The sequence below is a fragment of the Macadamia integrifolia genome, chromosome 14 (genome assembly GCF_013358625.1).
Source record: "Macadamia integrifolia cultivar HAES 741 chromosome 14, SCU_Mint_v3, whole genome shotgun sequence".
Lineage (NCBI taxonomy): Eukaryota > Viridiplantae > Streptophyta > Magnoliopsida > Proteales > Proteaceae > Macadamia > Macadamia integrifolia.
In genome coordinates this window covers 5174914-5186734 of record NC_056570.1, presented here as the reverse complement: position 1 = coordinate 5186734, position 11821 = coordinate 5174914, and the positions used below count along the sequence as shown (strand labels likewise).

General features: G+C 37.3%; 1 protein-coding gene across 2 annotated transcripts; it reads right to left on the bottom strand.

Moving 5' to 3' along the window:
* Window positions 1-800: 800 nt before the first annotated feature.
* LOC122062132 lies at window positions 801-9743 on the bottom strand. Of its 2 annotated transcripts, XM_042625797.1 has the most exons (9): window positions 9171-9742; window positions 8043-8137; window positions 7701-7780; window positions 3600-3641; window positions 3409-3533; window positions 2356-2536; window positions 2028-2206; window positions 1489-1695; window positions 801-1386 (listed from the first exon to the last, which is right to left on the bottom strand). In XM_042625797.1, exons 1-9 carry the CDS (start codon window positions 9665-9667, stop codon window positions 1098-1100), a joined length of 1695 nt encoding a protein of 564 aa, XP_042481731.1. In that variant the 5' UTR covers window positions 9668-9742; the 3' UTR covers window positions 801-1097. The 2 variants fall into 2 exon arrangements, with proteins under 2 accessions (XP_042481731.1, XP_042481732.1); XM_042625798.1 differs by lacking the exon at window positions 801-1386 and having other exon boundaries at window positions 1500-1687; window positions 9171-9743.
* Window positions 9744-11821: the final 2078 nt, after the last annotated feature.

Genomic DNA, 11821 nt, shown 5'->3' with positions numbered 1-11821 from the left:
AATCAGTATCAGACCAGATTGGCCGATAAGGTGCTGATATTTTTTTTTTTAATGAAAAAAATGTTTTGGTATAAAATCAGCTTTATCAATGACAATATCAATATCAATATCGGCAAAGACATACCATAAACTAAATCCATGAATGAGTGTGGAGGCAATGATGAAATAACTTCTTTGCATGATATCTACTTCATACAGTAATAATGATCCTAGATGAGTGTACATTTCCTTCACCTGCGATAAAATAAAACTTTCTTCTCCTAATACCTTTGACTTTATATAGATTTATGGGAAAGTGTTTCCCATGGAAAATGTGATCCTTGTGAGTGTGCGAGGACCAATGAGAGTGTATGAGGAAATATCCACAGAAGAATCATTTTCCTTTTCATGGGGGCAGACTTATCATTTTACCCCCTTATCAAGGCACATGAGCCACACTCCAGAAAGAATTTTCCCTAGATTTATATCACATAAGTCTGGCCATAGGTCTATGCAATCGCGCTGGGTCCTATGGTTCCCCCTTTCTAATGTAGCCTTCCCATTTGGTACTGTTAGATTAATATGATTGGTTCATTAGAGTTTTGCACACACATCAAAACCCCCAACCCTAACTTCAGAAAAAGGGAAGGGGAGGGGAGGGAGGGGAGGAAATAATGCTCCCACCCCTGTGAAGCCTAAGAAACCCACCCCCTCTTGATGTCCATATGCACCCCCTCATTGCCCTGTGTTGGTGAAAGAACCGCAGGGACCAGGGAACATTCATTTGCCAAAAAAATAAAAACTTTCCAAGTGCACCGCAGTACAGCACAAAAACTCAAACCTGCTTTCTAATTTACATAAATATTTAACCAATACTACAAGAGGAGAGATCAGCGAGAGGTTGATCAACCTACACTGCTGAGGAATTGACTTCCCTTTCTAACACTGATCGGACAAACTAGAAGGGAATAAAACACAAGTTAGTAACACAATCCTGAACTAATGCATTCTCCTCCCATCAAAATTTGCAATGGTGATAATCCCCGAAGAATACATAATCCTTTATTATGTATTCTTAAATCTAATTTACATCTTTGACAGACTTGCCGACAGGCTTGTCAGTAGTTTGCCCCATGTACCCCTCTACCGGAGCTCGTCTTAGCCATGCCAAGATCACCAACATTTGCCACGAATAGGGGATCCCTATCTTCACTTCTAAGTTCAGTGCTGCTTTTCTGACCAGTCTGCTCCATTTCACGTGTCAGTTCCTCCATTGTCCTCTTCAAGCTATCTCTACTCATCTGCCCTGCCTCTCCCCCTGTTGAGATGCCAACCATTGTTATCTTTGGAAGAAGAGGATTCAGCAGAGAATCTTGCACAACACATTCCCTATTTGAGCCTTCCCTTCTGTGAAAAAGAAAAACAATGACTTAAAATTAGCAAAAGAAAGTCTCCACAACATATGTTAAATAGTATATCTGAACAAATATCCCAACAATCTAGTGGCACCTTGAATCAGTTTTCATCTGGTTATCTGACATCTGCTGTTTTGACCATGGATTTCCAAACCAATCCCCAAAAGGAAACCTAAAGTCTTTACACCCAGTATGCTTGTCTTGACTATCTGGAGTGTTTCTATCGAGTTCTGAACTGTTAAGCTGCCATCGCTGCCCGTGATTGACATCGTCTCTTGCGCGCATAAAAGAAGCTGCACTCCTGCAGGCACCCATCTTCCTCATGAACATGGCATAGAAGGAATGGAACAAGATACAAGTCATCCACAAATTGATTATATGAAGACTCTTGTCAAACTCTAAAGCTGTGAAAATGAAAATGAGTTCATAAAGTCTTGAATCCCAGCAAGAATTTGTACCCAGAGCACAGGGGCGAACAAGGTTTACTCTGCAGGCACACCTTTAACATGCAAATCCTCAGAGTTACCGGTGAAATAAACATGTTGACTCGTGGATTGGCCCAATTTGGGGAATCTTGAAAAGGCCTAAAGTACTCTTACATCATTGCATAATGCTGAAAATGGCACGCTGTACCTTTCTTCAAATGAGTCAACCATATATGGAAATTTTGGTTGAATACCAGTGGCTTTCCGCAACCACCTATTTCCCAAGAGTACTTTGTCAACAGTGTAAAGAAGCTGCATTTCAGCAGCCTTTGATATGACACTTAAAGGTATTCCCGGATGGCCCATTTCATCAAGCATATCTTGAACCTGTCAGAAAATAATTGCGCACCAACCGAGATCAGAAAAGCTAGAAGGTGGTGCAGGAAGCAATAGTGTGATTAGGATTCCTGTGCAGCTTCTACATTTTTAACTACTAATTTGTTTTGGAAGAAAATCTGAATTAATGGACTCAGTACCTCCGAAGGCTCCCATAAGCTATCCCCACTCTCTTCGACCACTTCTGCTCCTAAGTTGTCATCAATTACATCCTGTCGCCGATGCATGTGTCTATTCTGTATTAATGTGTGGAAATGCTGGTCAACAGACTCTTCGAGGATGCTGTCTAGCATGTTTTTATCAAAAAAGTATGGTGTATACCTAACGGGAAAAAGAGTCGTTAACAATCAAATGTGGAAAGCCGGTCAATAGATTCTTCAAGCATGTTATCCACAGCATGTCTTTATCAAAGAGATATGGTTTACCATGTCAAAGAGTAGTTTCACTTAAAATATAGCGCCCTCACCCCCACCCCCCCCCCAAAAAAAAAAAGAGAGAGAGAGAGAGAAACAGGTTTTTCTTGGGTTAAACATGGAACTTTGTGAACTTATCAGGACAACTCAAATCAAGTAAGCCTTTTGCCAACCAAACAAGGTTGACTACATGAATCCTGTTTCATCATCCAACCCTATTTAAAGTCGCATTTGTTTTCAGAGACCTAAGGCATCCATATTGGCAGGACCTAACAAGAAAATAACACCTCTGAAAAAAGGTTGAAAACAAATGTATGGCCAAAAATACAGGGAAAATGCGAAGGGGGGGGGGGTTAGATGACAGAATTTCTCTCTCAAATTTGACACTTGGATAATCAAAATCCAGCATATGCCCTATCCATCCAACGGTCAGAACTACCACATCACCCTTCCATGTGGTTGGTTGAGGCCAGTCTATGTGGAAGATGCAAAGAACCTCTTGCTAAAATCACAAACATGATTTAACAAAAAGAACTTGACATGCACAAATGGCATGAACCAGGGATCTTTTGCTCAATAAGACAACAGCAGCAATTGTCTTTAACTAAGACTAGAAAATCCTTAGCAAGGTAAATTTTTTTAAATAGAATGAAAATTACAGTATCAATTAGGCAGAACCAAATATATCACTCGACTCTTTTTTTCTTTTCTCCCCCCCCCCCTCTGAACTGTCGTAGATATGAACTTGTACAATGCACACCAAACTACAAAACAGCATACCACTTAATTCCATCGGCTGTTGCTATTGCAATATCTAAGTTTTGTGCAGTGAAAACAGGAACACCATTGATCCGTCTTCTACTCTTCTCTTGGTTTCTCTTAAGAAGTTTATTGGCTGCCTTGACCTGCATGAGCACCAAATCATTTTAGAGAAATGGAAACATATAACAAGAGTCAAGTCTGTATCTCACCTGCTTTTCATTTGGAACAAATTCAAACATGTGAGGTTTTTCCTGCAAGAGAAAGGGAAAAACAACGCTGAAACTAGATCAAAAGGACCAACTGAGCAAAATCTACAATAGACAAGCAAGTAAAAGGAAAAGGATAAAGCCAGTGAAGATACATGTCATGTTTTGTATTTTAAGAAACTACAGTGTGATGTGATCATGGTCAAAAAACCAAATTAATGATGGAATGAAGGCCCTGATTGTAGAGCATTTACACACCAAGAAGTCAAAGAAAATACTGCAATCATTGGGTTGAACACAAAAAATTATGTGCAAGCAAGGAATGTAGTTTAAATACGGAAAGTATAATATTTAAGGATGCATTTCATGCAGTTGCACAGTCCATCAAAGTGCACATCCTACAATCTAAATATGATTAGAAGAAACAGACAGAACAAGGCTTCAAAACCAAGGTTTTCAATTTAAATGTAGTTCCAAACCCTCTTCTCCCCTCCACTCCCCCAAAAGTCATAGGTGCGCACACACAAAAACTGAGGTAAAGCTTTTATCCCCCCACACCCCACACCCCCCCCCCAAAAAAAAAAAAAAAAGAAGAACAAAGAAAGAGGAAAAAGTCCCGAATGTGCATGAATAATGTGACTAAAAGATCATTTCAGTAGATGGGCCCTCAACTCCAGATCATTTCAGCAGATTTGGGACACCCATCTTTTTATGTCAAAAGCAAGTTGTCCGCGACGCCCTTCAGATGTGTTGACTCTCCCAGAAATAGACTAAAATGTCACCTCTTAGAACCTCCTGCACTCTTTTTAGTGTGGGTATGTTATTGTATTTTGTTTTTTCTTCTGGGCCTTGCCCTTTGTATATTCCCTCTCCCCAGGAGCCCTTTTTTCCTTCTCTTTTGGCAATGAAAATTTTATTCACCTCCAAAAAAATATCTGATTGAAGAGAAACAATTAAATAAAAAGTGACAATAAGATGGGATTACTAAGCACTTCTGATGGTCCAAAATGGTAGAGAACTTAAATATTATCAAAGTGAAAAAAGATTCTGCACCAACTGAATAGGACAGAACTCTTTCTACTATTGCATCCCACTCCAAAAGTCAACTGAAGGAAAATGTTAGCAGAGAAGATTCAAATCAGTTTATCAAGGTTTTCATGTTACTGTTTCCTTGTTGAATGAGGGGTGTATTCTAGACCGTTTAGACATCTTACTACTAGCTTTGTGGGTGCATGTCTAATAGCACATGTCACTAAATAGCAGAAACTCAAATTTAGATAGCAAAAGGTTTACAATTTATAACAAATCCACTTTCAACTAATTTTACAAAGTTGAAACTCTATAACTATTATATTCATAAATTCTCAACTCAACTCAGCCTTATCCCAATTAAATGGGGTCAGCTACATTGATCCCTACCCTCCAATCAGCTCTATTCAAGGTCATACTCAATACAAGGCCCAAGCTATGCCTGTCTTTCCTCACCACTTCTCATAAGGACATTTCAAGTCTGCCCCTGGCTCTTTTAGGTCCTTCAATCTATGAATCAAATTACTTCTCCATACTGGAGCATCCAAAGGCCTCAATTGAACATGACCATGCCACCTTAAAAGACTTTCTTGTAGTTTATAATATATTGGAGCCACTACCAAATCAGCTCTAATTTGAACCCTAGTTTTGCCACACGTCCATCTCAACATCCTTATCTCCGCTACATTGAGGTTATCTACATGATCTTTCTTAACTGCCTAACATTCTGCACCATACATCATAGTCAATCATATGGCTACAGTATAAAAATTTCCTTTTTAAGTTTCAAAGAAATGCATAAAAAACACAACATTCTAGACACACCTCTCCACTTTATCTATCATACTTAACTCCCTATAAAACATCATCCTCTATATCACCTTCTTTATTTATGATGAGCCAAGACACCTAAAATAATCACTTTGCATAATCTCTCTCCTCAATTTTCACCACCTTTATATTTGTCCTAATGTAACCAAAGTTACACACCATATACTCTTTTCTTCGTTCTATTTATCTTTAAACCTTTTGATTTCAAGGTTGATCTACATAACTCCAACTTGGCGTTAATCCATGTTATTGTCTCATACACCAAAATATTATCATCAGCAAAAAGCATACATCAAGGAGCCTCATCTTCAAATGTCACTAGTTAAATCATCAATGATAAACGCAAAGGCATCCTAGGGCTCAAAGCTGATCCTTGATGTAATGTAACTCAATTGTAATTAGGAATTCACTAGTTTAACCCCCCCCAAAGTTCTAACAATAGTCACCACACTATCATACATACTTTAATTATGTCCACAGATTGAAACACCTCTCTTCTCTAGTACTTTCCAGATTAACTCTCTAGGGACTTCGTTATATGCTTTTTCTAGGTCAATAAAGACCATATTGAGATCCTTCTTGGCTTCTCGCAATCTCTAAATCTTTCTATGAGTCTCATAAGTAGGTATATAACTTATGTCGTGGTTCTTCCTCGCATGAAACCAAATTGATTCTCCATAATAGTAGTGTGTTTGTCTCAAGTAGGTTCCAATAACCCTCTCCCATTATTTTATAATATGATTCATTAGTTTTATGCCTCTATAGTTATTGCAGATCTGAATATCTCCTTTATTTTTGTAAATTAGAACCACAATGCTTCTCCTCCATTCATCTATCATTTTCCTTATGCTCATAAGCTTATTAAATAGCTCGGTTAGCCAAGACAAACAACAGATTCCTAGGCTCTTCCAAACTTCTATTGGGACCTCATCTGGACCGGGTGCCTTGTCGACTTTCATCCTCCTTAGTCCTTAAAGCTTCTTTTACTTCATATACCCTATTTTTTTATACATATCTATGACATGTGGTGTCTTGATGGGTAATGTTGTCTTCTGCGACATTGTTGATCAAAATGTCTTCTTTTAGTAGGTTGTAAAATAGTTTTTCCATCTCCCTTTAATGACTTCATCCCCTATTAGTATTTTACCATCTTCACATTTAATAAATCTAATTCTAGCAAAAAAAAAAATTCATACATCTAACATGGTCAAGATCTCTACTATTCTTTTCCCTCATTTTAACTATCTTATAGATAGATTTTCCCCCTTTCTTCATGCTCATATTGTCATAAATATCTTCATATTTCTTAGTCCTTAATTTTTCCACATTCTTCTTAGCTTCATTTCTGGAAAATTTATACCTTTTTATATCCTCTACATCCTTAGTCCTTTGCCATGTCTTAAAACTAACTTTCTTATTCTTAATGGCTGCTTGAACCTCATCATCTCACAACCATGTCATCTCGTTCTATATGGTACCATATTTCATAATAAGCGAGAGAAAATGATAAGACAATTCATGTGAGAGGGAAACTGCACACTGGCCTTGTGGCAATCTTTTTGCCATAAAAATAAATAAATAAATATCCCCTAAAATTTTCCATTCTTTTGGGTTGCAGCCTTTAGGACCATTGCATAGACATCAGAAAGATTGCATCCTAATGATGGAGCTGCTGATGAAGGCAATGTGTTCTGCATGTGCGAAATATCTTCTTTTCATGTAACCTTCTGATTATAGGGCTCAGAATGATAGTGGGCCATGGATTAACCAATGGAACATCTCTAATTCCTTGTGCCTTCTAACACCACACGCCCCTTAGAAACACCCCATGCTTGTATAAAAACTTTAGTACACTATAAATTCACCATTTTTGTGCAGTCAGCCCCTAAAAGTTTCTCAATGAAGACCAATTTTTATACACAAATCTTGGATAGACTAAAAGAAGCCTGTTAAGAATGTATTCTGCTCATATTCCAAACAACAGTCTATGATACCAAGATACTACTGATACAAGGAGTAATACGTATTAGCAAAAAGCAAAGGGAAAAAAATTGCGAGACACATGGTTAACCAATATGACAATTTAGAGAGCACATACATCTGCACATTAAAAAAACGAATAAACATAAAAACAGAAACAAACAACTAAAAAATGAGCTGAACTTCTCATTTCTCACAAACATGTGGAAGTAACTCAAATACTAGGAAAACAGATAAACAAGCATGAGAACAATAAAGCCAAACCTTGAAGTGTTCGTATGCTAAATCCAGACGACAAGCACCCACAACACCAGTTGGAATGTTCAACTGTTTAACATATGAAACTAGTAAAAAGCACTAAGTTAGAGTGCAACTCTTGTCTTTCTGTGAGAAATATAATCTGTCAAGAAAAACTTACAATCATAAAACTATGACAAGATTGTAGCAAACAAGAAAACTCAAGGAAAAAAAATGTGAAGCTAACAGAAGTGATTTTGAAGTTCCTAGAATTAGACAAAGGTTTTTGTAATATATTTTTCATTTTCTAGCCAACAATAATGGTGATATAACAAAAACAAAACATAAAGGGTTTTGCTAATGAAGTACCTGCATCACCTAAATCCATGAAAAAGCGAAACACAGGACCATCCTTCTCATTCTTGGTAACCATTGCAAACATATTTTTAATCCACTGAGGAGTCCTAGAAACAAGAAGGAAAAAAAATGTTACAAAGAGAATCCAAGAAAATAAGAAAAATTGGAATCTGAACTTACCCAACTACCAAGAAGAAAAAGAGTAGTTACTCAGGAGTCAAAACAGCTTATAAACTGGAAGCATGCCGATGTTACTGAACGATAATATTACTTGACTCTTAAGAATTAAAGTGGCGAAGTGTTCAGATTGCGTGGGTTCGATTGAATGGCTATCCGCTAAATACCCAGTCTGAATTGGACTCATGCAATAACCAGGTTGAAATCCAAACCTGACTGAGGATGAATGGTGAGCTCAGATAGGCAGGTTCTTTAGAAAAGAACAAGGTTGATGGGATCTTAGCATGGTTGTCAAGGCGGCCAGGCAACCCAGGCAGTGGGAGGGGGTAAAAACTCAAGGCAACACCAACAAGGCGCCCTTCCAGCAAAGAGAGCCTAGATGACTAGGTGACGCCTTGACAACAATGGATTTTAGCACTTACGGTAAAACAAATGTTTTCAAGTCTCAACCCTAACAGGCAATTTTGCTTCAGTTAAATAAAAAGCAAGCTGACTATTCAATCTTTTGTTAATGGGTCTAGTCCATGGCTCAGTAATTGGCATGCATTACAAAAGTTCATGTAAACAAATTTAGGGAGCCTAATGCGCCGATTACACCCTATTTTTTACAGTTTGTACTCAATCGGATATAATTACTTTGTGAGCAAAAGCCAACTACATTTTGCTCAGTTTGCACTTGCCCATGTTGGCTGCCACCGTCACGTTTGAAATTAAAATAGTAAGAGTAGTTAAAAGATACTGCAACATCAATGAAACTAAGCCGACGCAGAACCAACCAAAACAGAGACCAATATCCACCTTCCCATGTCGAGTGGGGGCATAAATTAGTACCAAACAAAAGTAACAATTTTTCTTTTCTTTTTTTTCTTCCATTAGCAACGATTACAGTGGATTCAGTGAATCATTTGCATATATAAACTGGAATTACAGAAGAGAAGAAAGATATCTATCGTGATTACTGACCTTTTGGAAAGGAAGGGAATTTCTAGGCGAGTTGAGACGGCCATGAGACCAGTACCGGAAAAGTCACACATGCTGAAGACCTGACCCACGAAAGCAGGTCCACCTCCCTTTATGCTTGAATTGAGACCTGAAACCCTAACCGTTGAAGGGAACCCTGACGCCTGCGACACTCCCTCGATTTCCGATGCCGATGAAGATGAAAGGGAACCATTTTGGTCGGAGGAGGCAGCGGCCATATTGGACAGAGAAGGAATTGGTGGCCGCGTGGCATCGGCAAATGGAAAAGGCAAACAAATGACTGACGAAGAAGGAGAAGAAGACGATGTAATAGATAGTGGACTAGACGGTGGTGAGGTCGTCCAAGTGTTGGCGTTACTGCTGAGGTTGAAATTGAATATAGAGAAGAAATTGGAGGAAGCAGATTGCATGAAACGAGAGAAGTTGCTAAGAGCTTGAAGATTGTTGTTATTGTTCTGATGGATAGAGTTTGAGGCCATGGCTTTGCTGGTTTCTACTCTCTCTGGGGTTTGGGCGCATGAAGGCCTGATGGAGTTTTGATTCAAGTGTTTTTATTTTGGAAAGAGTTTTGATTAAGTTGTTTCGAAACCTTCCCCTGGCCCACCGGAAAAAAATTTATGCTGTTACCTGGTTGAAGGAATTTCTTGTTACTGGGTGGAGCCACAAAAATGAAATAATTTATTTTTATTTATTTTTATTATTTTAATATTTTTAAAGGTTTTTTGAGAAAAAAAATTAAGATAATGTTTTGATAGTAAAAAAACAAAGGTAAAATGGTCGCGGTACATGTAGAAAAATAGGAATGTGAAACATCTAGAGCCCGGTGAATGTTCATGTAAGTGATATGATTGACACGTATTAAATATGTTAATCTTGCTAACAAAGTTGTAAACAGTTACAACTTTGTTTAATATTATTAATATTTAAATAAATAAATAATAAAAATCCCAATATAAGTGGACTCTTCCTTTGATTTCACTTAAAAATCTCGATCCTCTCTCTCTCCTTGCTTCTTCTTCAAGGCCGTTCTTTCTTTCTTCTTCATTTTTCAACGCTTTCCAGTCTAGTTGAAGTTTTGTTTATCAATCTCACTGAAGATTTGCATCCATGGTAAATTCGCATAGGTTAATAATATCTACCCAATAAGTAATAATAAAATCCTAGATATTTAAGAGCTTTGTTTACTTTATAAATTCAAATTTGTCATCTGCCATACATGGAAGATTTACTGTCCAAATCCCTTCTCTACTGATTAATAGTAAACATGGTATTTGGATATGTGTAGCCAAGTCTCTCATATGCTCAATGCCTAAAAATAGTTATGTTGATTTTTTTCTTACCTCATCCTATTTTGAGAGCAAAGCAAGAGAGAGAGAGAAAGAATTGAGATTTCTCAGCAGAATCGAAGGAGGAGTCCCTTTATATTGGATTTTTATTTTTTATTTGTATAAAAAATATATTAGACATGTTAAGTAACCACGTCCGTCATCTCTCCACCCTAAAAACTAGGAATTAGTTACAATTTAAAAAACTAATAGATGGTTTAGATTAATCTAATATTAAATGGATGGTTAATATTAAAAGAAAATAAAAATAAAATTGCAATACATATGTAGTGCTACCACTCGCCCGAAAAAAAATTAATAATAAAATTTCGTGTCTATCTCTTCATTTTAAAATTTTTATTTTATTTTATTTATTACCAAACATAACCTAAGGAATCAAGTTGTGCTGCAACATTATCCGGTAGTAGTAAAATCAAGACTCGAACCCAGATATTTGCTTTGGCAACCTTAACCTTTTATCGTTGCTCCAAGCAATAGCCCTAATATATGCTTGAATTTAATTTGGTGCATTTATTTCATCAAAGAAGACAAAATTTTGACAGTCATGATAGGTTGGGGACAAGTTATCAATAAAATTTTAAATGGACCATATTGGTTAAGTTAGCCTAGTGATACTTTATCAACCTCAGAATTCATTGGCAAAGGTCATTAAATCTAGATATTTCCCTTCTTCCTCCTTATTAGGTCCTTGAACTGTCCAGAAAAAGGGCTTCATTATTTGGGATAGCATTTTCTTAGTGCTTCCATTACTTTAGAGCCTCATATGCCAACAGGTTTCTTGCTTATCTACTTTTTCGATCTCAATTAAGCAATGGGTTCCTAGTATGAGGAATTTCTATCTCCCTACTGACTGTCACAACTAATATATTTTCCCATGTTAATGACTTGATGATAGGAAATTGTTGGAATGAAGGGCTTCTATTTGCAACTTTTCCAAGTTATGTTGCTAAATCTATTTCTGAAATAGTGTCCCTCGTCTTGGTCTGGTGTTATTAATACAAGATTGGTGGTTAAGGCCTTAACAAAAAATATATTTTTTTAAGATGGATGCACCTATAGAAGGGGGAAGGGGGAAGGGGGAAGGTAAAAACCAAGAAACTCGAACTTGAGACCTCCTCATGAATGTGGGCTTAGCACACCATAACTTCACGAACGCGCTAGGCAGTTGTTGTTTGAGGTCTACTTTTTGTCACACTGGAAAGAAGGTTTGGAAGATTTTGTGGAAAGTTTGAGTTCATCCAAGTTTTATGGAAGCTTTGGTGATAAGGCTAGCAACCCGTGACAAAT